Source organism: Alexandromys fortis, unplaced genomic scaffold (assembly GCF_014885135.2).
Source record: "Alexandromys fortis isolate MF-2015 unplaced genomic scaffold, M_Fortis_MF-2015_v1.1 scaffold_106, whole genome shotgun sequence".
NCBI lineage: Eukaryota > Metazoa > Chordata > Mammalia > Rodentia > Cricetidae > Alexandromys > Alexandromys fortis.
The window spans coordinates 1,904,809-1,930,530 of NW_026067980.1; the positions used below are offsets into that span (position 1 = coordinate 1,904,809).

General features: G+C 53.4%; 2 protein-coding genes across 4 annotated transcripts in view; both read left to right on the forward strand.

Moving 5' to 3' along the window:
* The window catches only part of Nisch (nischarin), a 34,912-nt gene extending 32,572 nt beyond the window's left edge, over window positions 1–2,340 (forward strand). For both annotated transcript variants that reach the window (XM_050158172.1, XM_050158173.1), the window contains exons 19-21: window positions 84–212; window positions 698–859; window positions 1,103–2,340. In XM_050158172.1, the coding sequence (XP_050014129.1) occupies window positions 84–212; window positions 698–859; window positions 1,103–1,713 (902 nt within the window). In that variant the 3' untranslated portion in view covers window positions 1,714–2,340. The remainder of the gene's footprint in view (window positions 1–83; window positions 213–697; window positions 860–1,102) is intronic.
* Window positions 2,341–5,732: 3,392 nt separating this feature from the next.
* Stab1 (stabilin 1) overlaps window positions 5,733–25,722 on the forward strand; it is a 28,959-nt gene continuing 8,969 nt past the window's right edge. For both annotated transcript variants that reach the window (XM_050158093.1, XM_050158095.1), the window contains exons 1-37: window positions 5,733–5,921; window positions 10,512–10,648; window positions 10,878–10,993; window positions 11,200–11,285; window positions 11,351–11,420; window positions 11,727–11,822; window positions 12,091–12,201; window positions 12,442–12,638; window positions 12,820–12,953; window positions 13,112–13,239; window positions 13,466–13,560; window positions 13,723–13,857; window positions 13,984–14,124; window positions 14,265–14,327; window positions 14,564–14,677; window positions 14,776–14,829; window positions 15,006–15,086; window positions 15,308–15,466; window positions 15,883–15,945; window positions 16,110–16,205; window positions 16,578–16,664; window positions 17,586–17,697; window positions 18,685–18,871; window positions 18,957–19,050; window positions 19,164–19,322; window positions 21,511–21,606; window positions 22,227–22,322; window positions 22,456–22,503; window positions 22,613–22,743; window positions 22,908–23,019; window positions 23,315–23,392; window positions 23,471–23,569; window positions 23,688–23,786; window positions 23,875–24,006; window positions 24,226–24,354; window positions 24,799–24,855; window positions 25,190–25,273. In XM_050158093.1, the coding sequence (XP_050014050.1) occupies window positions 5,841–5,921; window positions 10,512–10,648; window positions 10,878–10,993; window positions 11,200–11,285; window positions 11,351–11,420; window positions 11,727–11,822; window positions 12,091–12,201; window positions 12,442–12,638; window positions 12,820–12,953; window positions 13,112–13,239; window positions 13,466–13,560; window positions 13,723–13,857; window positions 13,984–14,124; window positions 14,265–14,327; window positions 14,564–14,677; window positions 14,776–14,829; window positions 15,006–15,086; window positions 15,308–15,466; window positions 15,883–15,945; window positions 16,110–16,205; window positions 16,578–16,664; window positions 17,586–17,697; window positions 18,685–18,871; window positions 18,957–19,050; window positions 19,164–19,322; window positions 21,511–21,606; window positions 22,227–22,322; window positions 22,456–22,503; window positions 22,613–22,743; window positions 22,908–23,019; window positions 23,315–23,392; window positions 23,471–23,569; window positions 23,688–23,786; window positions 23,875–24,006; window positions 24,226–24,354; window positions 24,799–24,855; window positions 25,190–25,273 (3,957 nt within the window). In that variant the 5' untranslated portion in view covers window positions 5,733–5,840. The remainder of the gene's footprint in view (window positions 5,922–10,511; window positions 10,649–10,877; window positions 10,994–11,199; window positions 11,286–11,350; window positions 11,421–11,726; window positions 11,823–12,090; window positions 12,202–12,441; window positions 12,639–12,819; window positions 12,954–13,111; window positions 13,240–13,465; window positions 13,561–13,722; window positions 13,858–13,983; window positions 14,125–14,264; window positions 14,328–14,563; window positions 14,678–14,775; window positions 14,830–15,005; window positions 15,087–15,307; window positions 15,467–15,882; window positions 15,946–16,109; window positions 16,206–16,577; window positions 16,665–17,585; window positions 17,698–18,684; window positions 18,872–18,956; window positions 19,051–19,163; window positions 19,323–21,510; window positions 21,607–22,226; window positions 22,323–22,455; window positions 22,504–22,612; window positions 22,744–22,907; window positions 23,020–23,314; window positions 23,393–23,470; window positions 23,570–23,687; window positions 23,787–23,874; window positions 24,007–24,225; window positions 24,355–24,798; window positions 24,856–25,189; window positions 25,274–25,722) is intronic.

Genomic DNA, 25,722 nt, shown 5'->3' on the forward strand with positions numbered 1-25,722 from the left:
CATGCGTGCAGGTGGTGGTGGCTCCTTGCCAGGTGACGCTCCCGCTGGACATGTTTAACCTTGGCCTCTTCTCTCCACCACAGATTTCTGGCATCAGAAAAACACGGACTATATCAACAGTCCTTTCCACATCTCTCAGTGCTTTGTGTTCAAGCTCAGTGACCTGCAGTCAGTCAATGTTGGCCTTTTCGACCAGTACTTCCGGCTGACTGGTAAGTGACCCAGCGTGGTTTGTCCCAGTTTGGGTGAAGGCCAGTGTCGTCAGTGGGCCTCTACCTTGAACACATGGGTGCATTATCACTAGACACATTATGTCCACTTACAAGTCAGGTACTCGGGTGGGAGGAAGCGGCTCCAGGAACTGCTGAGATGGCAGGACTCCCATACCAGGGTTTATAGACGTGGGGGGCGGGTGTGCAGGGAGCAGCCAACCCGAACTGCAGCAAGAGTGGGCCCTCAGCCTAGGGGCAGGATGTTTCTGACTCACACTTCCTGAAGAGAGAAAGCTAAGTTCTTCCCCTAATGCTTCTATCCCTTCCAGAAAAACGTCTCAGCCCTTCCTGCCTGAGATATGGCCACTTCCCTGGGTCCATGATGCCCTCCTACACGGACCCTCTGGGTCCTGGTTTTCTGGGCAGGGACTTTGCAGGGGATGGGAGTGGTGGCCTGTACCTGTGACCAGCCCCTTCTTGTGCAGGTTCCTCCCCAGCGCAAGTGGTCACATGCTTGACGCGTGACAGCTACCTGACGCACTGCTTCCTCCAGCACCTCATGCTCGTGCTGTCCTCGCTGGAGCGCACGCCCTCACCCGAGCCTGTTGACAAGGACTTCTACTCAGAATTTGGGGACAAGAACACAGGTATCCTGTCCACCCCAGAGCCCTCACTGCATCTCTCTCTAGCCTTGCACTTCTCTCCCGAGCTGGCCAGGGCTTTATGTGGGCCTCTTCCATGGCAGACTCCATCCAGGAGGTAGCTCTCAGCCCTGGAGCACCCTTTGCTACCTCTCATTTAGATTCTAGGGCTGGTGTGGGGCTGCTGTTGCTTCTAACCCCACCAAAGGCTAGCTCAGGCTACAGCCCTAATGTCATCTCTTCCTGTAGGAAAAATGGAGAACTATGAGCTGATCCACTCCAGCCGTGTCAAATTCACCTACCCTAGTGAGGAAGAGGTTGGGGACCTGACCTATATCGTGGCACAGAAGTTGGCTGATCCTGGAAAGGCTCCATCCCTCAGCATCTTACTGTATATCCAGGCCTTCCAAGTGGTCACACCAAAGCCTGGACGGAACAGGGGCCCGCTGCGCCCCAAGACACTCCTGCTCACCAGTGCTGAGATCTTTCTCCTAGATGAGGACTATATCCACTATCCGTTGCCTGAATTTGCCAAAGAGCCACCACAGAGGGACAGATACCGGCTAGATGATGGCCGCCGTGTCCGGGATTTGGACCGGGTACTTATGGGCTACCAGCCCTACCCACAGGCCCTCACTCTTGTGTTTGATGACATGCAGGGTCACGACCTCATGGGCAGCGTCACCCTGGACCACTTTGGGGAGATGCCAGGTTATCCTGGCAGGGCTGGCCAGGGCCGGGAGGTCCAGTGGCAGGTGTTTGTCCCCAGTGCTGAGAGCCGAGAAAAGCTCATTTCACTGCTAGCACGTCAGTGGGAAGCCCTTTGTGGCAGGGAGCTACCTGTGGAGCTCACTGGCTAGTGCAGGCCACAACAGCCCTGGCCACCTGTTGTGTGTGGTCTGGTCTGGTGCCCGTGGGGGCAAGGAAGCCGGCCTTCTGTGTTCCTTTTACGGTGTTCTCCCCTCCCTGGATTCTATACATTGATTGCCCGTGGCCCCCATACAGCTCCCACAGAGAATGTGAACATGTGTGTTGTGTTCATTCTTCCTAATGCTGGGAAGAAGTATGCCAGCCCCACCAGAGTGTCCTTGTGCCGTCAGCCTCCCTTGTGCCTGCCTCTGACATGGTACGGCCAGGCACACAACATTGTTTGTCCGTGATTGTGATGCTCTTGTGAACGCGTGGCGCTGTGAACCTGGTAACCTCCACCTCCTTTCCTAGAGTGTTGAGTCCAGTCCGCTGTTGCTGTTGTTGTGGGCATTTTGCTGCTAATTACGAAGCTGGTAGCAGAATACACAATGGAAGCTCCCATTTTGTGGGCTTTTCCAAAATGGAGGCTTCCTCAGGTCCAGACAAGAGGAAGTCCTATGGGGAGTTCCCAGGCCGTGGGGCCAAGAGGAGTTGGTGCAGGGGACATAGAGCTGCCAGCACCAAGCATAATTCCTGTTGCCTATTTTCTCTATTCTAATAAAGTGGAGTTTGACACAGTCTGGGTCTTTTAGGTCAAAGATAACTGGGGCTTCAACCAAGGGCGTGGTCAGTATGGAGGAGACTACAGACGGGGCGGGGGGACCTCTGGATAGGGCCATGTTTGACTGTGGTCATACCTAGAGCCAGGTAACGAATAATCCACGCAGTTCTTCGGGGCCCCCCTCCAATAGCAGTCCACCTCTTCCCCTTCCTCCGTATATCCTGCATCTGGGTCTTGCCCACTTGAAGCTTTAGTCTAAGGGAAAGGCCTGGAGTCTGGGGTTGCTAATTTGTGTACAACCAGGGGTCTGATGAAGATAGCCTATGAGTGGCAGTAGGAAGTGGACTGGGCGATGGACAGTGGCAAGGAGAGCCTCCTGCTTATCTCTGCCTATAGATTGAAAGTCAGCAGCCACCTGAGGGACCCTGCCAAGTAGGACCTCAGGTTTCATGGATGGTCACCCCCTGAGTCCCACCCTTCCTCCACCGTTTCCCACTACTAGAGCAGGGCCTGTTCCCCACTCGCTACATCTGGGTCAGGTTCTACACTGCTGCTCCCCAGTTCGTTAGTCTAGTGGTGGGCTTTTGTTTTCTTTTTTTCTTTTTCTTTTTTGCTGTCATCAGAGTAAATCCTAGCATGGAGACCCTGCTGCCCTCAGAAAGGGTGTGAGTGTAGAGGAAGGAGAAGGAAGTCAAAAGAGTTCCCAGAAAAGGGCTTCTCACCCTTAATGCCCACCAGCCAGACCTCCAAGGCCAGCCTAGCCCTACACACTGGCAAGATGGGACCTGCCAAGGAAGAGCAGGGAAGTATGTGGCCCTGGGCGCCAGGACCACACAGCATCCACTCGAGTGGAAGGGGGTGATGGTGCAGCTGTCCTAGGGTTCTCTTGCTGCGAAGAGACACTACGACCACAGCAGCTTCTAATGGAAAGCATTAGATTGGGGCTGGCTTACAGCTACCATCATGGCAGGAAGCACAACAGCTTGCAGGCAGGTATGCTAGCGATAACTGAGAGTCACATCTGTCACAGAATCAGGGAGAACTGAGGCACCGGCCTGGTTTGAGCATCTAAGACCTCAAAGACACACTTGCTCCAACAAGGCCACACATCTAATAGTGCCAGTCCCTGAGGGGCTATGAGGGGGGGGGCATTTTTATTCAAACCACACACACACACACACCTATAACCCTAATGTAAGCAGGAGGCTGAGGCAGGATGATGAGAGCCCAGCCAGCCTGGAGTAGACAGCAAGACCCTTGTTTTTAAAAAAAAAAAATTAAAAAGCTAGGCTTGGTGACTCAGGCCTATAATCCCAGGAAGGTCAAGCGTCTGAGACCAGTTTGAGCTATGCTGTAAATTCTAAGGAAGTTTGTTTCAGAGAGGGGAGGAAGAGGAAGGGGCCGGGGAGAAACAGAAAATACAGCAAGTAAGAGAGAGCAGTAACAAGTAGCCGCGCCTCCCACTCTCCTCCTGGGGGAGCCTGGATCCGAAGCATAAACTCAGCTCAACTGCCCGGGGTTCTGAGCCTACATCCTCTAACAATAACAGGAATAGTAAATCAACTATCTTCATTTTATTCTGTGTCTCTTACACATCTGTACTAGCCAAGATGGTACCCCTGCTCTTTCTCAGCTGACACTCCAGGGGCTACAAAAAATGAACTAGTAAATAGGACAGTGGCCGCTGATGGCCAGTGCCGAGGGGGAATGAAACCAAGCCCTGGGTTGCCTGGAAGCCTGGGGTCGGGTCACGGAAGTGCTCTGAACCCTCATATAAAGGAAAACCGGGGCTGGGGTGTAGGCAGCAAAGCACCTGCAGCCCAACACACACAGCCGTAAACTAGTGAAATGTAGCAGAATTTATTAGAGCAAAGAAAACCTAATTCTTTAATCAGGCAGCACTGAGAAGAACAGTAGCTGGACAGACCCAAACCACACAAGACTTAGAGGAGACAGAAAGGCACAGAGAACATTTAAATTAGGCTTGGGTGGTAGCTAAGGTCCCTTACACAAGCTGCAATTGAGATCCAAGTGCCTGGTCTTTTGGGCACAGCAAGAGATTCTAGTCCAAACAATGGCTTCAACACCAGACGCCACACCTGCCTGGAGGGGAAGCAGCAGGTACCCTGGAGCTTACTTTTTGTTTTTCGAGACAGGGATCCTCTCTGTAGCTTTGGAGCCTGTCCTGGAACTCACTCTGTAGCCCAGGATGGCCTCGAACTCGCAGAGCTCTGCCTGCCTCTGCCTCTGAGTGCTGGGATTAAAGGCCTGCACCACCAGCGCCCGGCTCCCTGGAGCTTACTTTAAGAAAAAAGCCCCAGCTGGCCAAGAGGCAGAATAGAAAAATTTTACAGGAATGTGGGAAACACAAAGTCCAGTCAAAGCCCCATACACATTAAAGCCAAGTGTTGGTGGTGCACACCTTTAATCCTGCCACTCAGGAGGCAGAGGCAAGTGGATATCTGAGTTTGAGACGAACCTGGTCCTCAGAGCAAATTCCAGGACAGCCAGCGCTACGCAGAGAAACCATGTCTCAGAAAACAAAACAAAACTAAAGCAAACCCCAAAAAACTTAAGTATTTTAATAAGTGATGACTGAGAAGCCTGCACACGTGTTCTTGAATGTGCTTTAATTCTTTAACACTACTTTTAGTAAAACCTCACTTCTAGTTCATACTGGCCACTCCTGAAATTCTTTTCTACTTTGAACCTATGAATTATGGGTTTGCCTAAGTGGATATCCCTAAAAGATTAAAGAAACTCCTTAGGCTGTGGAGCTGTGGCTGTCAGTCACCTCTGACATCTGAGCAGAGCTGGAGACATCACAGAAACCCACCACAGGCATAGAAAGGATTGACGTGTGGTAGGCAGTGGGGGGAGGGCAGGCAGTCGGGGGAGGGGGACCTGTAGAGCGGGGCTGATGGGGGGGCCATGAGGGCCAAGAGTGGGCAGGCTGGTGAGGGAAGAACAATGTGGGGGGCTAGCCTGGCCCTAACACTTCCCTCTCCTGATGTTGGGGGGAAAGAGTGAAGCAGCTGGTCCAGGGGCGGCCAGCCCAGAACAGGGGCCACCCCACTACCTCCTAGCCAAGCCAGCCACCAGAACCCCAAAGGCTCTGAATGAAAACCCGGCTTGACAGAAGCAGGAAAATTGTTTATCGGTGTTTGAATTTGCTTCAGAATCTCCCCTAGGCCCCAGGCAGGTGGCTGATGGTTGCTTTGGACCTCCAGGCTGTGATGTCAGGATCCTGGGCCAGGAAGGCCTGAACTGGGCCCAGGTCGTCCACGTGGGGGTCAGTGGCCAGCGTCTTCCCTTCCGCCTGCAGGCTGCTGATACGCAGGAGGAAATCCTGGTGGGTTCCTGTGGGGGTGAGCTGACGGATAGCTTTTAAAGCGACTGCTCACCCACCCCGTCCTGCCTCCTTCCTCATGCCTGCCTCTTGGAGCTCACGCACGGCCTGCCACTGCAACCTCTGTCTCCACACAGTTTCTCTCTCAGACAGCGGATCTGCCTACCATGGCAGAATCCAGGATTCTCCTTTTGTTCTGCTTTTTGATCTTCTGCCTGGCAGGCTCCAACTTCATCGGAGGGCAGAAGGTGAGTGGAATCAGTCTCAGGGACCAGGGAGGGAGCGTGTATAGCTGGTGCATGTACGGGGTGGGGGCTATCAAAGCAGCTGGTACCTGTCTGACATCCATGAGGGCCCAGGTTGCCAGGCTGTTGTCCCACCTCCCCAGGCTGAAGTCTGTGGCTGTTCTACCTGAAGTTCAAGGCTACAACAGCTTGATCTCCTCTATGTTTGGCAAACTGTGTACTATGTATGGGCAGCCATCCTGGGTTCCCCAGCCTGTAAGTGAGCGGGAACAGAGCAAGCCCCATCCTCCTGGCCTCCCCACCCGGACTGAGGCCATCGTCTATGTGGTCCTTACCTGGGGCTTTTTAGATGTGATCACTACCCAGCTTCTGGGAATTCTAACTGGAGAGACTCCTTCAGAACCTGGCCACACATGTGCCTGTGACCAGCTCTGAGCCTGTCTTAGGTCTCAGAACTGCCCCCTGGCCAGCCCTGGGCATGGCCCCTTCAGTCTTTACAACCTCTGGCCAGCTTGTTCTGTTCTTTTGTTGGGCATCCAAGGCTAGTGAAGGATGGCTACAAGCTGCCCCCACTACAACCGCAGTCTAGACCGCAGCCTGTGATTCCTGCTCAGGCCTGCAAGTCCCCATGTGGGTGCACCGAGTGGATAAGAGGTCCCTGCGGCCAAGAGTGCCAGGCTGCTGTTCCCTGTTCCTAAGTCTCCCCATCCCATAGTAGGGAGGCTGCTGCTTGGGCTTTGGGAAGAGCTCCACACCCTGACTGCAGAGACTGAGCTTTGGATCTGTAGCTGGGAAAGGGAGATTCCCTTGTGAGACCAAGTTCATCTGTTTCTTGAGCAGTTTCAAAATTTCCTGTGGTAGAGAGGGGATCTGCCACCAGGTAGCCGTGGGGCTCTTTGTCTTTACGCTCCCTGTGGCTCCATGGGGGGGGGGGGGAAATGATTTCAGGGCCAGGCCAGGGCTGGGAGGGGCAGGTGGGACATGATGGTGGAAAAGCCACCAGCTCCTGGGGTGTGTCTGGCTGGAAATCACCTGTCACCTGTGTTCTGGGCAGTGGGGACAGAGGTTAGTGAGAGACCTCAGCTTGGAGGGCTTGTTGATTGTTTGTTTGTTTTGTCAGACTTGGTATAGTTCTAGACAGTCCTGAGTCTGTAATTCTGGGACTGGGGCCCAGCCAGCCTGGACCAGAGAAGCGGTCCTGAGGCCCCTGTAGTAGAAATGTCCTTTCTTCCTCTCACGGTCACTCATCCTATAAGACGTGAGACACAAGCTGTAGCCAGGATGGGGAAAGGCACCCCTGGGTCACACAGCCAACGAAGATGATGGCAATAGGGCTTGGCACAGCAGGCTTGGGCAGTGGAGGCGCCCAGAGCTCCCCGAGGGGAGGATCTTAGCATATGTCCATCTAGAAGCCCAGGGACTACTTGGTATCGGCATAAACCTGGGGTCCACAGTCAAGGTACAAAAGCAGGGGCATCGCCAAGCCTCCAGCTCTGTCCAGTCTCCTGGAATCCAGAGGAGCGGGGCTGGGGGCAGCTCAGGAGCCCTTCCTGCCTTATGGGGTTTAGGTTCTAGGCTGTCAACCTAGAGCCTCTTTAGGACCTTGGTGCCAGCTTGGGGAGTTTCTTTTGCCTTACTATTGGGCTTAATAGCTCATGTCTCTTCGGCTTCCCCAGCAGCACCTGCGCAGGAGACAGATACTGTAAACTCAACCCTGAACTGAGTGCTCTAGCAGGTCCCAAGGTGCCCCCCAGAAAGCTGAAGTCCAACCCCATCCCTCTCAGCTGGATCAAGGCCGATTTGAATGCCTGTCTAGGGTGTGGTCCCGGGAGAGGTGCTGATTTGGCAGTTGGCTTATCCACACATCACCACTTCACACATGCTCACAAAGCTCCAGCTCCCCCAGCTCTCTCCGCCCTCCCTCACTCTGAGTGACAGCATTACCCAAGCCCGGCAGAGCATCCTAGTGTCCGGATCCGAGTGGCGGCCTCACTGCAACCTCTGCCTGCCTCTGCCTCGGCAAGTGGTTTGGAGGGTCCCGCTGTCAGCCAGCACAGGCCCTGAACCTGAGCCTAAGTCGTTCAGTTTCCCAGCTGTGCCCTGGTTCTGCAAAGAGGGACTTTGTGATGACGAATCCAAACCTAACATCAGGATCCAAACAGCCGGTTCTGAGGTTGTGCTGAGTAACTTCCCTCTTGCTAGACCGCAGAGCTGAGCAGAAATCACAGCAGCAGGGATGGGCGCCTGGGACTTTGTACTCCCCCAAAGAAAGTGTTTTTCCTTTTCTCTGGTTTTGGGAAGTCACTCATGTATAGCTCATTTTAGGAGAGGGATTCTGGGTGCACCCCCTTTGCAGTACTGTGTGGTCAGCAGTTTCAAGAAGAGAACATGTGGCTTCTCCAAGAGTTCCTTCTCCGAGCCTGTCACTCACAGCTAGGAGCTCGGTCTGCCCTCCAGGGTACAGCCTGTAGCTTCTCTTTGGCCCTAAAGGTGTCCTCAGTGGAGGTCAGTGGAGGACTGCCTTCTCTGCCTGGGACAACAGGATGGAGGCAGGAAGGGCCTCTTCACACCTTCCACCCCCACCAGCATGACACCCTCAAGTGATGCCCTCACCCACTCCGCCCCGCCCCACCTCTGCCCAGACTCGGGTCTCTACACAGTGCCGCTTTAAAGCACTCACTGAAGCCAAGTGTGGTAACTCACACTTACAACAGGTGGACATGGAGGTAGGAGGGGCGGAAAGTCAAAGCCAGCCTGGGGCTACATGAGACATATATGAAAGCTTTAAGAAATAAATTTACCGGGTGGTGGTGGTGGTATATGTATTTAATCCTAGCAGTCAGGAGACAGAGGCAGGTGGATCTCTGAGTTCAAAGCCCTGCCTGGTCTTCAGAGCGAGGTCTAAGACAGTCAAGGCTACCTAAAGAAACCCTGTCTCAAAACAAACAAATGAGCGAACAATAAACAAGTAACCTTTAAAACAACAAGTAACTCATTAGCTGGGTCCTGGGGCCGCACCCAGCTCTGCTCACCCAAGCTTAGCTGGCTGTTGTCAGCAGCTCCCCATCTCTTGCTGCTGTGCAGGTCGCACGTGGTCATTGCTCTTTTTCATCCCAGCCTTGGTTCTGTTGCCCCTTCAACCAGACACTGACTCTGGCCAACTCTCTTACAACCTTCAGGTTCAAGTCGTGGGAGTAGTTTCAGTAGTCAGCATGGCACAGCTGGGACTCACCTGGGAAGGGGGTCTCAGTGAAGGATTGCCTAGGTCAGGCTGGCCTGTGTGTGTCTGTGGATGCCTAGGTCAGGCTGGCCTGTGTGTGTCTGTGGATGCCTAGGTCAGGCTGGCCTGTGTGTGTTTGTGGATGCCTAGGTCAGGCTGGCCTGTGTGTGTTTGTGGATGCCTAGATCAGGTTCGCCTGAGTGTGTTTGTGGAAGATGATGTGGATTATGTCAGTTGACATGTGAAGGCCCAGCCACTGTGGGTGGCACCATTTCCTACACAGGGTTTCTGAGCACTAAGACATTGGCTGTGGCTCTCCTATGCTTATAAGATTGTGGATGTGAGCCCGGCGATGGTGGCGCACACCTTTAATCCCAGCACTGGGGAGGCAGAAGCAGGTGGATCTGTGAGTTCAAGGCCAGCCTCAAACTAGTTCCAGGACAGCTAGGGTGTTACACAGAAAAATCCTGTCTCAAAAAAAGGACTGTGGCTATGGTATCACTGGTTGTTTTAAGTTCCTGTTGCCTCGACTTCTCTGCAATTATGGACTATAACCTGAAATTCTGATCTGAAATACTCCTCTAAGTATTTTATCAGGGTATTTTATTAACAGAAATAAAATTGAACATCCTGGGTCCTGTTCTGCCAGCTGCCCCCGCTGCCTGTCATTGCCTAGACTCTGGGTCCCTTTCTGCAGGTGAGGCCTTGGGCCATGACAGGCATCAGGGCTGCCCAGTATAAACATATCAGGCCAGACCCTCTGCTTAGGGCATGGCTGGTGCTTGGCTGGAAGCTTGAGCCTTGTCTTAGTGTGATAGACTGAAGATGAAGTCACTGTATTCTCCCCACCCCCAGGCGGTGTGGGCTTGACTGTCCTGGAACTCCCTCTGCAGACCAAACTGGTCTCCAACTCAAAAAGATTCACCTGCCTCTACGTCCTGAGTGCTGGGGCTAAAGGCGTGCACCATGACACACAGTGAAGTCACTGTTTTCTTGCAAACAGCGTGAGGCTTATTGTGTGTCTATCTGGACTAAAGAGGCAAGAAGGAATTCTATGCAATGAATGTATACCAGGCCCGGCTTCACATCCTGTCCCTGTACCAGGTTGGCAAAGGGCTACCTCACCTTCATCTCCTCACCTTAGATGGAAATGACTCTCCCATCGGAAGATAAAGTCCTGAAGACTTTCAGCCATGGACATGGAGACAGGATGTGGCATTAGCAACTCCTCATAGGGAGGTTTCTGAAGACCTTCCCCGGCCTCATTCCCACCGAACAGAGGGGAAATTGTGGTCTTGCTGTAGCCAGTATGGACTCAGGGCTAGACCAGGGTCTGGGCCCCTTCCTCACTGTGTATTCTGCCTACGGCCCAGGTGCGGTCTAAACGCTGTGACGTGAAGACCAAGTTTGTCACACACTCGCCCTGCACCGCGTGCGCAGCTGTCAGGAAGCGGTTGTGTCCCTTAGGCTGGTTTCGGAACTTCCCAGAGAAGATACTCCTGGACTGTCGGTATGGGCACACCGCTCCCTTCCCACTTTCAGAAGGGTGGCAGGGGACCCAGAGGAGCCTCACTGACCTCCAGGTGGGGGCGAGACAAAGTATCATTAACCCGCACACCTGTGGGCTCGGCCATGGGCCAGATGGAGAGGCCAGAGGTGTGTGGATATGATCCCTGAAGCTCAGTGTGAGGATGGTGGAAGTATGCATCACCTCACCACCGGCCTCCTCTTTCTCCTAGCTATGAGGTGCAGCTGGGGGGCTCTCTGGTCTCCTTAAGTGGCTGTAGCCAGGAGTGCTGGAAGGAAGTGGTGCAGAAGGCCTGCTGCCCCGGCTATTGGGGTTCCCAGTGTTATGGTATGGAAGAGACAGCCCGCCCGCTCCGCCCCCTCTCTGCCCCAGCCCCACCTTCTCGTCTGAGAAGAACCTATACTGGCCTCAGCCTGGTGACCACTCATTGGAAGCCACCCTAGCTCCCTAGCACTAGCTGTCCAGGGGTTGGAACCGGAAGAAGAGGTAAGGGAAATATTCTCAGAGAAAAACTGAGTTCTTGGGGCCCACAGAGTGCCCTGGAGGTGCCGAGACCCCGTGTAATGGCCATGGGACCTGCCTGGATGGCATAGCTGGAAATGGGACCTGTGTGTGTCAGGTAAGGGTTGAACAGGGACAAGGTGGGCATGTTGGGGAAACCCTACTGACTTTGTGCATTCACAGGAAAACTTCAGCGGCTCAGCCTGCCAGGAGTGCCGAGACCCAGGCAGATTTGGGCCTGACTGCCAATCAGGTAAACTTGCAGGGCCTCCTGGTAAGGCCAGTCCTGCCTGCCTTTAACCCCTCTGAACTCCTCAGTCTTGCCTTTCCCTCCTTGAATGCTTGCTTGCCTTGCTTCCTTGTGCCCTGAGGCTCTTTGTCATCTCAGAAGCCTCTTCCAGGAAGCCCTTTATGATGTCCACCCCCCCTTTCACCTGGCTCTCTCTGGGCTTCCCCCTTTCCCTGCGATCCTGTACCACGGCTCTGCATTCCCAAGATTATTCCTACATTCCAAATACACAATTGGAGAGGAAGTGATGTTCTCTTGTGTCTCTCTCAGTTTGCAGCTGTGTACATGGCTTGTGCAACGATGGGCCACGGGGGAATGGGAAATGCCTGTGCTTTGCTGGATATACTGGCACCCGCTGTGACCAAGGTGAGCAGCGCTGTCTGAGAGGGACAGTAGGTTCTTTGTGGCCAAAGCAGGGGAGGACAACTGGGTGCCAGATAGTGTCTGAGTAGAAGCAGGACCTCGGCCTGCAGCCTGTTGGAGGTCTGGGAGTGTGTCATCTCAGCTTCCAGTGTCTGGAAGTTCAGGGAGGTGGGGCAGCTGCCTGGAGTCACACAGCAAGCGGAGCATGGCGCTTTGTGAGCCCTTCCTCCCCAACCTGAGGTTGAGCCTCCACGGTGACTTCTCCTCTCAGAGGTTCCAGTCTGCCAGGGCCTGAGATGCCCCCAGAATTCCCAGTGCTCTGCAGAAGCACCCACCTGCAAGTGCCTGCCGGGATACACTCAGCAGGGCAGCGTTTGTCTTGGTAAGCCTGTGATCTGGAGGCAGGGGACTTGGAGAGCTGAGTGGGTGGGAGGCACTGGGAAGGAAACCTTTTGTACCAGACCGTGCAGTCTGGCCACTCACGCACAAAAAACCAAACTAAACCAAACAAACAAAACAAAACCTGTCCCTAAGAGGCAGAAGGCCTGGGGCTCCTCTGATGGAAACCATGATGAGAAGGCTCCTGGAATTCAACTCACTCAAGCTTTCTCTGCCCTGGCAGCTCGTGACCCTTGTAAGCTGTCCCCTTGCTCCCCACTGGCCCGATGTTCAGTGAATCCCAAGGGGCAGGCTCAGTGTCACTGCCCAGAGAATTACCACGGTGATGGCAAAGTGTGTCTGCCCCTGGACCCATGCATCACCAACTTTGGTGGTTGCCCCAGCAACTCTACCCTCTGTCTGTACAAGGATCCAGGCAAGGTGAGCTAGGACACCTGCTTTTCCACTCGGAGCAAGTCACCCCAGATGCCCCACTTTTAAGATGCGGGGAGAATGCCAACCCTAGTCTTTGAGGATGGGTGGCAGGGCTGTGTGAGGGAGACACATGCAAGCAGTTTCCCTGAATTCTGACTGGTGGATGCTCCACCCCTTTCTGGCCCAGGCCGTCTGCATATGCCAGCCAGGTTTGATGAGTCTTAACAACGATGCTTCTACGGGATGCTATGCCTTCTGCAAACCACATTCCTGTGACAAATCGGCCACCTGTCAGGTGACCGCTGATCAAAAGACCACCAGGTGGGCACAGGGATCAAGTGGGAATGGGCATGGCGCAGGGAGGGTGGAGTGGGTAGTGTACTCAGCTGTATTCCTCCATTCGAGGCCCGGCAAGGAGGGCTGGGGAGGACCAGGGGGATGGCCCGTCATGTCTCTGACCAGTCTCTCTGGGTCTCCAGATGTGTGTGCAGGGATGGTGAGGTGGGTGACGGCCGTGCCTGCTACGGACACCTGCTCCATGAGGTTCAGAGGGCCAATCAGATAGGCCTGATGCTTGCGCGGTTGAAACTGGCCATTGCCATGCTGGGTATGTGTCCCCCAGCCTACTTGTGACAATACCCTAGTCCCACAGAGCTGGGAGGGGGGGCCAGCCTCTGCACAGACTCTTGTTTCTTTGCCCCAGAACTGGGTGAAGCCAGGATAGCGGTGGGAACTGGTCCCAGCACTAGTGTCTCTTCCCACGCTAGGCATCTAGACCCACCCCTCTGGAGCTCCCCGTGTTTATTCGGACATGACCTTTCTCCCCCTTACAGAGCAGGGCTGCCAGGAGATCCTTACCACATCGGGTCCATTCACTGTACTGGTGCCGTCCTTCTTCGTCTCTTCTGTCCCCTCCAGGACCATGAATGTGAGCTCCTTTTCCCCTGAGAGCAGGCCAAGGCCTCCCTGTACATGATGCTCTGAAAACAGAGACCTGCAAGGCCTCTCCTCTCTGTGACTCAGGCAGGGGGAGTTGCAGAGGGCTGGCCTGTCTGGGCTAACCCAACACTCCGTCCCTGTGTACCTGCAGGTGACCCTCGCCCAGCAGCTCTGCAAACAGCACATTATTGCAGGGGAGCACATCCTGGAGGATGTAGGGCCCTCGAATACCCGCAAGTGGTGGACGCTTGCTGGCCAGGAGATCACCATCAACTTCAACCATCTGGTATGACAGGGACCTCCAGGGGAGTGGCAGGTGGATGACAGAGCTGGGACAAATGTGCGGAGGTGGGAAGGAGCTGCAGGACAGAGGGCTGGCATAGGGGACATGGTCCTGTGTCTGTCTCATCAGAGATACACCTATAAGTATGAAGACCAACCTCAACAGACGTTCACCATCCAAAAGGCCAACTATGTAGCAGCCAACGGGGTCTTCCACACGGTCACTGCCCTACGGAGGCAGCTTCCCCCTCCACTCCCAGGGGACCCCAAGGTGAGCCAGCAAGCTCTTCTCCACCCTGTGCCATAGGGGATGGTGTTTAAATCCAGGCATGAGGCTGCTCTGGCTTGTGGAAGCATGGCTCCTCCTCCTCCTGAGGCTGAAGTAGCCTCATCCTGCCCTTATACCTGCAGAAAACTGTCAGCGAGATCCTGGCTTCCACGGAGGCTTTCACGCGGTTTGAAACGATCCTGGAGGTGAGCTTGGGGAAAGCAGCTCTCCCTAGCTGGGCTTCCAGACCAAAACAGCTCACTGCCCCAGATTATGTGCACTCATCTTCCTAGAGCCTGTCCCCTCACAATCCCGGGGCTTTATGGACCAATGCATCGCTCATGTCTCCCTTGAGCAGTGGGAGCTCCCTCCTGTCTGACAGTGGCAGGAGCCAGGAGCTCTGAGGCCAGGATCTAGCCAAACTTTTCTTCTGCTGTCATAGAACTGTGGACTTCCATCCATCTTGGATGGGCCCGGGCCCTTCACAGTTTTTGCCCCGAGCAATGACGCTGTAGACAGCCTGCGAGATGGCCGACTGATCTACCTTTTTACATCAGTAAGCTCTAAGGGGAGACGGGCTATGGGCTGTGGTTGCTAGACCCCCCACTCCACCCCCACCCCCATCAACCTCAAGCAATCGATTCCCCCCCTCAGGGCCTTTCCAAACTTCAGGAGCTGGTACGGTACCACATCTACAACCATGGCCAGGTACTTCCTTCACAGTGTCCCCCGTTTCAGGGGCTACTGCAGATTTTGATCTCTCTGGGGGTTCAGTGTCCTCATCCTCCCTTCTCCATTTCTGGGGACTCAGCGTCACTGTGCATCACCTGTACAAGGTGTGGCCAGTATCCAATCTGAAACCACTCACTGTCTTCCTGCCCCAGCTGACGGTGGAGAAGCTCATCTCTAAGGGACGTGTCCTCACCATGGCCAACCAGGTCCTGACTGTGAATATCTCTGAGGAGGTGAGATCTGTGAACAGGTGCACACATGGATCAGAAGGCTGCAGGCCTTGTTCATGCCTGACAGCATGCTCCAAATACCGTAGTGGGCAGGACACTTGACAAGGTCCCAGCTGGGCTAGGAGAATAGACATAGGTCCCCCAAGTATGAAGTAAAGCTGCAGCAGACAAAAAACAGAGCAGCAAAGGCCGGCTGGGGATGGCATATGGGGTCTGTGTTGCAGGGGCGCATCCTGCTGGGACCTGAGGGCATCCCTGTGCGAAGAGTGGATGTGCTGGCTGCCAACGGTGTGATCCACATGCTGGAAGGCATCCTGCTGCCCCCCACCATCCTGCCTATCCTACCCCAGCACTGTGATGAAGAGCAACACCAGATTGTGCCAGTGAGTCCTGCCTTGAACCCAGGCTTCACCCTGTACCCAGATCCCTGCCCCTAGCACACGGACAGGAGAGAACGCTGTTGGGTTGCCATCATGGGATATTTGAGACTGGCTTATTTTGGCTCACGGTTCTGAATGCATGGTACAGTGACAGTTCAGCTCTTGCTGAGGGAGGGCCTTGTGGCACAAGGGCGGTTGGACATAGGTGAAGAGATCAGAGCGACAAGCATCCGACTCATTCCATCAGCTGCTGTGGTGATAAGCCTACCCTGCATGAGGGGAGCCTGGTGGCCCACCTGCCTCTACAGGCTTCCTCCCAACACCTTTCCTGGCCTTTCTACAGTTGGCTCTTTCTCCTTCTTCAGCTCTTTCCTTGATGTCTCTGACCCTTTCTCTCTGCCCTGCGCTGTTCTTCCCAGGGTACTTGTGTGGACTGCCAAGCCTTGAATGCCAGTGTATGCCCCCCAAACAGCGTGAAAATGGTGAGCACCCCTAGCCTTGCCCTCGGGGATCCCTTTTTGCCAGTATCCCAATCGTATGTCAGTTGCAGTGGGGAGTAGAGGCAGGGAGGCCAGACTATACCTGGAGGCTCAGTATGTCCTAAACCCACCTATTCTGCTGACTGACCTCATATGGTGTGTTCTAGGATATCTTTCCCAAGGAGTGTGTTTATACCCATGACCCAACTGGACTCAACATGCTGAAGAAGGGCTGTGCCCACTACTGCAACCAGACCATCACAGTGAGCCTGGGCAGGCCTGCACTCTCGGGGGACCCTGGCCACTTCCTCATTGTTTGGGGGATTCCCAAGTTGGGTTGAGAGGGGGGCTTCCCTTCCCAGGCATTCTTTTTGTTTAGTTTGGAAGGGTTTTTGTTGCTTTTTTTGTTTGCTTGTTTGTTCGTCTTTGTGTCCATGGTAGGACTAGAACCCAAAGCCTCACATACTAGGCAAGTGCTTTGCCGCTGAACTACGCCCCACATCCTAATGGTTAAAGAGGTGCCACTGGGGGATTCCTATCCATCCCTGTGCTCTCGAGATGAGGCCAGCAAGCAGAAGCATCCTATGTGGGATCTGGTATGGCCTGGATGCTCACACACGCTCTGTCTCTTGCAGAAACGTGGCTGCTGCAAAGGATTCTTTGGGCCTGACTGCACACAATGTCCTGGGGGCTTCTCCAACCCCTGCTATGGCAAAGGCAATGTGAGTCCCCACCCTGGTAGGTGTCATGAGGCTGATACCTTCCCTGGCTGGCAGTGTCAGAACCAGGCCTGACTCTCTCTTGTCTCGCCTTCCCCACTTTAAGTAGTTGATGTTGGACCAAACTGTTTTGCTAGAAATTATTGCTCCCGGGTCTAGAGAGATGGCTCCGTGGGGAGAGCACATGCTACCCTTGCAGAGGACTTGATTTGGTTATCAATACCCATGTTAGGTGGCTCATGACCACCTGATAATCCAGTGCTTCTGGCCTCCACCGGTTTCTGTACTCAGGTGCACACACACGCACACAATTATTTTCTGAGATAGGATTTCTACATAGCCCTGGCAGTCCTGGAACTCTTTCTATATCCCAGGCTGGCCTGGAACCCACAGAACCTGCCTTTGCCTCCCGAGTGCTGGAATTAAAGGTGTACGCCACCACGCCCAAATGCCAGTATTCTTTAGTATTCTGCTTTTGACACTTAGAGACGTCAGTGCTGCACTGAGTGTTTAGTGCCTGCACAGAAGAACTCAGGAGTTATTGTCTGAGCTACACATAAAACGTCCAGGGCCACTGGGTGGTGGTGACGCACGCCTTTAATCCCAGCACTTGGGAGGCAGAAGCAGGCGGATCTCTGTGAGTTCGAGTCCAGCCTGGTCTACAAGAGCTAGTTCCAGGACAGGCTCCAAAGCCACAGAGAAACCCTGTCTCGAAAAACCAAACCAAACAAAACAAAAGGTAGTGTGCCTTCAGTAGCTATCTGGCAGCTTGGCAGCTTAAGTGATTTTGGAGGTCTCTTACAGGGTGAAGTCTCAGGGAACAGGGGTTCAGAGCCCACCAGGAAGGGAGGTTCAGGGGGTCAGGGGGAGGGCCTGTGGTGACCATGTCCTTGACTGACCCATTTTGTGCCTGCCATCTGCCAGTGCAGCGATGGCGTCCAGGGCAATGGAGCCTGCCTCTGCTTTCCAGACTACAAGGGTATTGCCTGCCATGTCTGCTCCAACCCAAACAAGCACGGCGAGCACTGCCAGGAGGGTGAGTGACCGGGCCCAGGCCACCTCCCAGAGATAGAAGCTCTTAATGGAACGAAGGTGACTAAGGGCTCCCAAGGAGGAAGAGGGCCCTCAGCGGAATGCTGGCCCAGGGAGGGAGTAGTACCAGCTGGAGGACAGTCATAGATATTGCCTTTTTCACCAAAAGAAAACATGCCTTAAAGCAAGCACGTTTTAAACAAGACTGTCTCATAGTGGGATTGGACACAGAGTAGTTAGAATGATGTGACTAAAAATTCAAAGCTGGGCTATGGTGGCACCTACTTTCACTTCCAGCACTCTGGAGGCAGAGGCAGATGGATCTCTGAGTTCAAGGCCAGCCTGGTCTACAGAGTGAGTTCTAGGACAGCCAGAGAGCTACACAGAAAAACCCTGTCTTGAAAAAAAAAATGCCAGGTGGTGGCGGCGCACGCCTTTAATCCCAGCAGTCGGGAGGCAGAGGCAGGCAGATCTCTGTAAGTTCGGGGCCAGCCTGGCCTACAAGAGCTAGTTCCAGGACAGGCTCCAAAGCTACAGAGAGACCCTGTCTTGAAAAATCCCCCCCCCCCAAAAAGAAAAAACAAAAACAGTGACTGGAGAGATGGCTCAGTGGTTAAGAGCATTGCCTGTTCTTCCAAAGGTCCTGAGTTCAATTCCCAGCAACCAAATGGTGGCTCATAACCATCTGTAATGAGGTCTGGTGCCCCCTTCTGGCCTTTAGGCATACAAACAGACAGAATAATGTATACATAATAAATAAATAATATTTAAAAAAAGAAAAAACAAAAACAAAAAAATGGCCTCCTTCATAGTTTGCTTATCTGCTCTTCGAGTTTGAATGAGCTATGATTTAGGGACCCTAATAGAGGGTCAAATAACAAAGTCAAGTCTCTTAGCCACTCCATTCCCCAGCCCCTTTGCAAAACCAATCTTGGCTGGCATCAAGTTCTACTTCCTGTCCAATTTTTCTGTTCCCACTTCTTCCCCATAGACTGTGGTTGTGTCCACGGTCTGTGTGACAACCGTCCTGGCAGCGGAGGAGTGTGCCAGAGCGGCACATGTTCCCCTGGCTTCCAAGGCCGCTTCTGCAATGAGTCCATGGGACACTGCAGTCCCGGAGGGCTGGCTCAGCTCTGCCACCAGCATGCTCGCTGCGTCAGTCAGGAGGGGAAGGCCAGGTGAGGACTCTGCCTTCCTCTGTGTCCTGCCATAATGCTCCAGCCTCTTCCCCAAGCTCAAGTGGGCCTCTCCTCTCTATCCCAGGTGTATCTGCCTCGATGGTTTTGAAGGTGATGGCTTCTCCTGCACACGCAGCAATCCCTGCTCACACCCAGACCGTGGTGGCTGCTCAGAGAACGTCAGTTCCTCTCTTTACCCCTTTCTTAGTGTTCTGACCCAGACGCAGGATGGGGCTCCTTGGCCTCCACCCGTGGCCCTGTACCCGGAGTCACTTATTCATAACCCACACAGGCTGAATGTATCCCTGGAGACCTGGGCACCCACCGCTGCATTTGCCACAAAGGCTGGAGTGGGGATGGCCGCATGTGTGTGGCCATTGATGAATGTGGGCTGGACACTCGAGGTGGCTGTCATGTGGATGCTCTCTGCAGCTACGTGGGCCCTGGACAGGTGAGGAGCAGAAGGACAGCTGGGGACTAGCCCCCACCCACTCTGACTTCAGGAACATCTACTCCGAGCTCAGAGTCTGGACCCACAGGTGCAGACGAAGTCCTGCACCCTGATACTGGTCACTCGTCTGTTCCCTGCTCCATATGTGTTATAGGGCAAGCTCTCTCCTAGACTGGGGAATATGATACCAAGCAAGGCAAGAGGAAACCTGCCTCTAGAGGTCCCACACTTCTAGAATAATCTACAGTAATCTATCTCTGGAACTTCACAGTCTAGGCTCAAATTACTTGTTGTGGGATCTTAAAGCATTTTTGAGGTTCATGAACCCGAGTTCTGGCAAGTGTTCAAAAATATCTAATATGAGTCGGGTGGTGGTGGTGCACGCCTTTAATCCCAGCACTTGGGAGGCAGAGGCAGGCGGATCTCTGTGAGTTCGAGGCCAGCCTGGTCTACAAGAGCTAGTTCCAGGACAGGCTCCAAAACCACAGAGAAACCCTGTCTCGAAAAACAAAAAACAAAAAACAGCAAAAAAAATATCTAATATGGAGTCAGGTGATGGTTGTGGCCTTTAATCCCAGTACTCGGGAGGCAAAGGCAGGTGGATCTCTGTAAATTCGAGGCCAGCCTGGTTTACACGAGCTAGTTCCAGGACAGGTTCCAAAAGTATAGAGAAATCCTGCCTTGCAAAACCAAAATAAATAAATAAATGAAGGAAGGAAGGAAGGAAGGAAGGAAAAAAGAAAGAAAGAAAGAAAGAAAGAAAGAAAGAAAGAAAGAAAGAAAGAAAGAAAGAAAGAAAATTAAAAAAAATCTAGCATGGACCGGGCACAGTGGTGCACGCCTTTAATCCCAGCAGAGGGAAGCAGACCTTTGTGAGTTTGAGGCCAGCTTGGTGTGCATAGAGAATCTCAGAACAGTCAGGGCTACATAACAGACCCTGTTTCAAAATAAAACAAAAGAATATCTAAGGTGGGGGCAGAGAGCTGGCTCCATGGTTAAGAGCACTGTGGCTCTCGCAGAGGACTGGGTTAGGTTCCTCGCATCCGTACGGCAGTTAACAACTGTGTAGCTCCAGTTCCAGAGGATCTGATGCCTTCCTCTGGCCTCTGCAGGCACTACATGCATGCAGTGCACAGACACAATGCAGGCAAAACTCCCATATAAATTAAGCACAAATAAACCTGGGTTGAAGAGAAGGCTCAGTGGTTAAGAGTTCTGGCTGCTCTTACTAAGAACCCAGGTGATTCCCAGCACCCACAAAAAGCAGTTCACAATTGTCTGTAACTCTGGTCACCGGGGATTCAGTGCCCTTTCTGGGCCTCCACAGGTACCAGACACGCACATGGTGTACACATACATGTAGGCAAAATATCCATGCATGTAAAATAATTTTACATACATAAATATTTTTTAAAGAATATCTACTGCATTAGCAGGAAGGTTAGGTTGGCTGGCTCAGAGTCAGCCCCTTCACGGCCCTGTTCTTTCAATTCTGTGGTGGCCTCCGGGTCAGCAGTCTGTAGAGTATTGTCAATACAAAAATCAGACTGAAATAAGGGGTAAAGCCCTGAATTCCATCCAGAGCCTTGAACTCTGTAGGAGCTTGGGAGCACTCAGGAGGCAGAAGCAGGGATCTCACATTCAAGACCAGGCTGGATTACATAACCAGACCCTGTGAAAGGAAGAAAGGAAAGAAAGATTAAAAAAACTCAGAACTGGGGTTTTGAACGCTTAGATATAGATGCCCCCCACCCACAACAGTTGCTATCAGGGAAGAGGGTCTTACTTGTGCTTACTTGCAGTGTAGACAAGCCCAAAGGCCTGTCCATTAGGGGAAGAGACCAGAACAGTTGACTGGGTGACAGGGAAGGAGGTGGGATCCCAGTGCCCTTCCAGGGGCTGGTCTTGGCCAATCCCTGCCCACTTGCCACAAGACACTGACCTCAAGCCAATGACCTTGAAAGGTTCTGAGTCTAGGGTGGTGTTGAGTCTCCACAGAAGCATCCAGCCAGTACCATCTCTTGATCAGTCTTAACCCCGAGAGCTGATTTCTCCTTGGGGTTCCAGAGCACAGATCCCCAAGGACAAGACAGCAAGAGCTCGCCTGGGGTGTGGGCCGATCTCCTTGGGATCAGAGGAGGAGATGGGGTCCGTGGTGTGGGATAAAATTCTGTTACTTCCTCCCCAGAGTCGATGCACATGCAAGCTGGGCTTTGCTGGAGACGGCTACCAGTGCAGCCCCATCGACCCCTGCCGGGTGGGCAACGGTGGCTGCCATGGCCTGGTAAGAGGGGACAAGGGCTTTGAGGCCCTGGGGAGGCTCTCTGGGGAGGGCTGGTTGCAGCGGGGCATGTCTGTCCTTAGCACTTGTATCTCCCTAAATTCCAAACCATGACACCACTCCCTCATTCTATCACAGGACAAAGCCCTTGTGCTATGTTATTAAGGCCTTGGACCCTCCTAGAGCCTCTCAACCTGCCCAGCTCCTCTCACTGCCCCATGCCACCCCGTTCCTTGTTCCTCTGGCCCCGCCTAGTTCCTTGCTGTCCCTTGACTTTCATACCCCACAGTATCTGCCTTTCCCAGACACTCCTCAGGCCTTGCCCCTCCTGCTTTCAAAAGCTCAGGCTCCTGAGGTCAGGGTTACCTTTGTGGCCATATAGCGCTGGCTCCCCGAGTCTCTACTGGTGGGATGATCCCACATCGAGTGCTCTGTGGTACTGGAGCAGGGCTACTGAAAGGGCTTTGTGAACACAGGCAGGATAATTTAGTGGCTGCACAGGTAAAGGGTGGGGAATGGGTGATAACGGAAGGAGAAAAAGACGAGAGTAGATGGTATCCAGCTTGGTGTTTGGATGATGGATGGATGGAGGCCACTAACTGTCTGTTCCTCACCTCTACCAGGCTACTTGCCAGGCAGTTGGGGGAGGTCAGCGGGTTTGTACATGCCCCCCTCATTTTGGTGGTGATGGCTTCAGTTGCTATGGAGACATCTTCCAGGTACGTGGTGCACAGATTTGTTCTCTCCCTGTGTCTGTGCCATCCTCCCATGTCCCCATGGAGAAGGGGATGCTTGGGGACTTGAATTTGTTCTTGGGTCTATGACCTCAGCTTTTTTCCCCCTGCTCCTTAGGAACTGGAGGCAAATGCTCACTTCTCTGCCTTCTCCCAGTGGTTCAAGGTAGAGACAGGGTTGGGCTCATGTCTCTAAGGCCTTCTTGGATTCAGGAATGCTACCTAGAACTTCCAAGAGTCACCTTCATCTCCCTGTTCCCACTCACTGTGTGCAGAATTCAAGTGTCACTCTTCCTGCTGGCAGCAGAGTCACCGCCCTGGTACCTTCTGAAGCTGCCATCCGTAGGCTGAGCCGTGAGGACCAGGCCTTCTGGCTGCAGCCAAAGATGCTGCCAGAATTGGTCAGGTGGGACAGCTGGGAAGGGCCTGGGCCATGGAAGGGATTCCGGGTGAGACCCTGGACCCTTCCTAGACAGGATGGAGAGGATTCAGTTCTTTGTTTACCATGTATCTACAAAAAAGGGGAGAGCCCAGGCTTAAGGTTCAGTGTCCCCCAACTGTTCCCCATAGGGCCCATTTTCTCCAGGGTGCCTTCTCAGAGGAGGAGTTGGCCCGGTTAAGTGGACAACAAGTAGCCACACTGAGCCCCAAGATACATTGGCAGATACACAACATCAGCGGGGTAAGAGCTGAACGCTGGGCATGTCCCACAGTGGCTTTCTCCCAATACCTAGGCTCCCAGGAAAAAAAGGTTGGGGTTGCCCAGGGCTGATTCAGAGACTACGCACGGGACACATAGTTGTCTCATTAGAAGTAGTGTGTGCCAGCGCATGTAACCCTGCCCCTCTTTATGTGGGTACTAGTGATGGTCTATGCACCTACCTGGTAGAACCTGAGGCCTGGTAGAGCCCGGTGGGGTGTCTCTTACACCATGTATCAGTGACCAACTAGAGTAAGCTCTGTCTGCTGCCTTCCAGAAAGTCTGGGTGCAGAATGTCAGTGTGGACGTACCCGACCTCCTAGCTACCAATGGCATCCTACACATTATCAGCCAGGTATGGCAGGAGAAGGGAGCGTGGGGAACCTCCTGGGCCACGCTGGACGGACTTATAGCCCCTCCTGCTCTATACCAGGTCTTGTTACCTCCAAGAGGTGATGTGCAGACTGGGCCAGGGTTGCTGCAGCAGCTAGATAGGGTGCCTGCCTTCCACCTCTTCAGGGAGCAGCTGAAGGTAAAGGGGGCTCATTCAAGGGGAGTGAGTTCCCAGGAGGCTGCAGGGGTCTGGCTGGCTCCCCGCATCAGGACTGAGGGCTGCCGTACTCATCCTTGCTCCCTGTCTCTATTCCTAGCATCACAAACTGGTGGCCCAAATTGAGGCTGCCAAAGCCTACACCATCTTTGTGCCCACAAATCACTCTCTGGAGACCCAGGGCAACAGCAGTATCCTGGTGAGGCCTTGGGGATGGGCAGGATGATGGCATGATGCTCAGGACCCTTGAGAGTCTTGGAAACCCTGAAGTGACTCCTCCCTGGCAGGACATAGACATAGTCCGGCATCACGTGATCCTTGGGGAGGCACTCTCCGTGGAGGTCCTGCGGAAAGGAGGACACCGGAATTCGCTTCTGGGTCCCGCCCACTGGCTGGTCTTCTACAATCACAGCGGCCAGGTTTGAAGGGCAGGGATTAGGAGACTCTTCCCCCAGGAAGTCTTAGGACCTGCCTTTGAAGTTTTCCCACCAAGGAGACCCTAGCCTCTGGTCTAGAAAGACTGCCCTTCCATTCTTGGAGCTACCCCCAGTCCTGGAGTGTGTTCTTATCTTGTTGCTTCTAAGAGGGAGGCTAGTGGGAGTGGGTAGGCAGACCCAACCTGCTGTCTTCCGTTGCAGCCCGAGGTGAACCACATGCCACTGGAGGGGCCCTTTCTGGAGGCTCCTGGCTGCTCCCTCTTTGGTTTGGCAGGGATCTTGACAGTGGGGTCCAGCCGCTGCCTACACAGCCACGCAGAAGCTCTTCGGGTAAGAAGCTGGCGCCAGAGGGATGTTAAAGATAAGCAGCTGCAGGGGCTGGAGAGGTGGCTCAGCAGTTAAGAACACTGGCTGATCTTCTAGAGGTCCTGAGTTCAATTCCCAGCAGCCACATGGTGGCTCACAACCATCTATAATAGGATCTGATGCCCTCTTCTGGCCTGCAGAACAGTCATACATAAAATATACATAAATAAATTTAAAAAAAAAAGATCTGCAGCTGGGAGTGGTGACATACACCTTTAATCCCAGAACTCTAGGAGCTGAGGCAGGCAGATCCTTTCTTAAACATCAGGCCAGTCAGGGCTACATAGTGAGACCTTGTTTCAAAAACAAAAGTGAAACCCACAAGCAGCAGCTGCGGCTTGGTCTGAGTAGCAGGAACACTTGGCTAGTCTGTCCTGGACCAACTGATACCTTGCCCTTCTTCTCCAGGAGAAATGCATAAACTGTACCCGGAAATTCCGCTGCACTCAAGGCTTCCAGCTGCAGGTGATGCTGGGCTCAGTACAACCCCGTACTTACTTCCATGTCCTCACTAAAGTCCTAGGTTCAGCCCTGCTGGGAACTGGCCCACGATGGGCAGGGGCAACTCCCGGTTAAGGCTGAACCACAGCCCTGGTCTGCTCAGGGGAGCTTCATTGTCTCCCTAGTCCTGATCCCTCTGCCGTCCCCTCATCAGGCCCGTCTGTCTTGGCCTCTACCTCTCCCCTCTACTACCCTCATGCTTGTCAGTGGACTTCCAGCACAGTTATTTATCTCCCTCCAACCACCCTGTCTCTTCCCAAGCCGGCAGGTGACCCTTCCTGTGTGTCTCCAATTCTAGGACACACCTAGGAAGAGCTGTGTCTACAGATCTGGCTTTTCTTTCTCCCGGGGCTGTTCCTACACGTGTGCCAAGAAGATCCAGGTTTGCTCCGAGGTGTCCCCTGCTAAGGCTTTGCCACTTTGCCCAGGAAGGAGAGCGGAGTAGGCCCAGGGAAAGAGTTCAGACTGAATTTCAAGGACAGAGATGCTGAGCCTCCAACAAAGACAGCAAAGCTAGGGCTGGAGAGATGGCTCAGAGATTAAGAGCACTGACTGCTCTTTCAGAGGTCCTGAGTTCAAGTCCCAGCAACCACATGATAGCGCATAACCATCTGCAATGAGATCTGGTACCTTTTTCTGGAATGCAGGCATGTATGCATACATACATACAGGCATGTATGCAGACCGAACACTGCATATATAATAAATACATTTTTAAAAAAGACAGCAAAGCAAGGGTCTTAGGACTGTCCAAAATCGGAGGGCTACTGTTGTTCCTGTGTTTAACCCCTGGAGAACGGATGTGAGAGATACAGAGTTGAATCCCAGAGC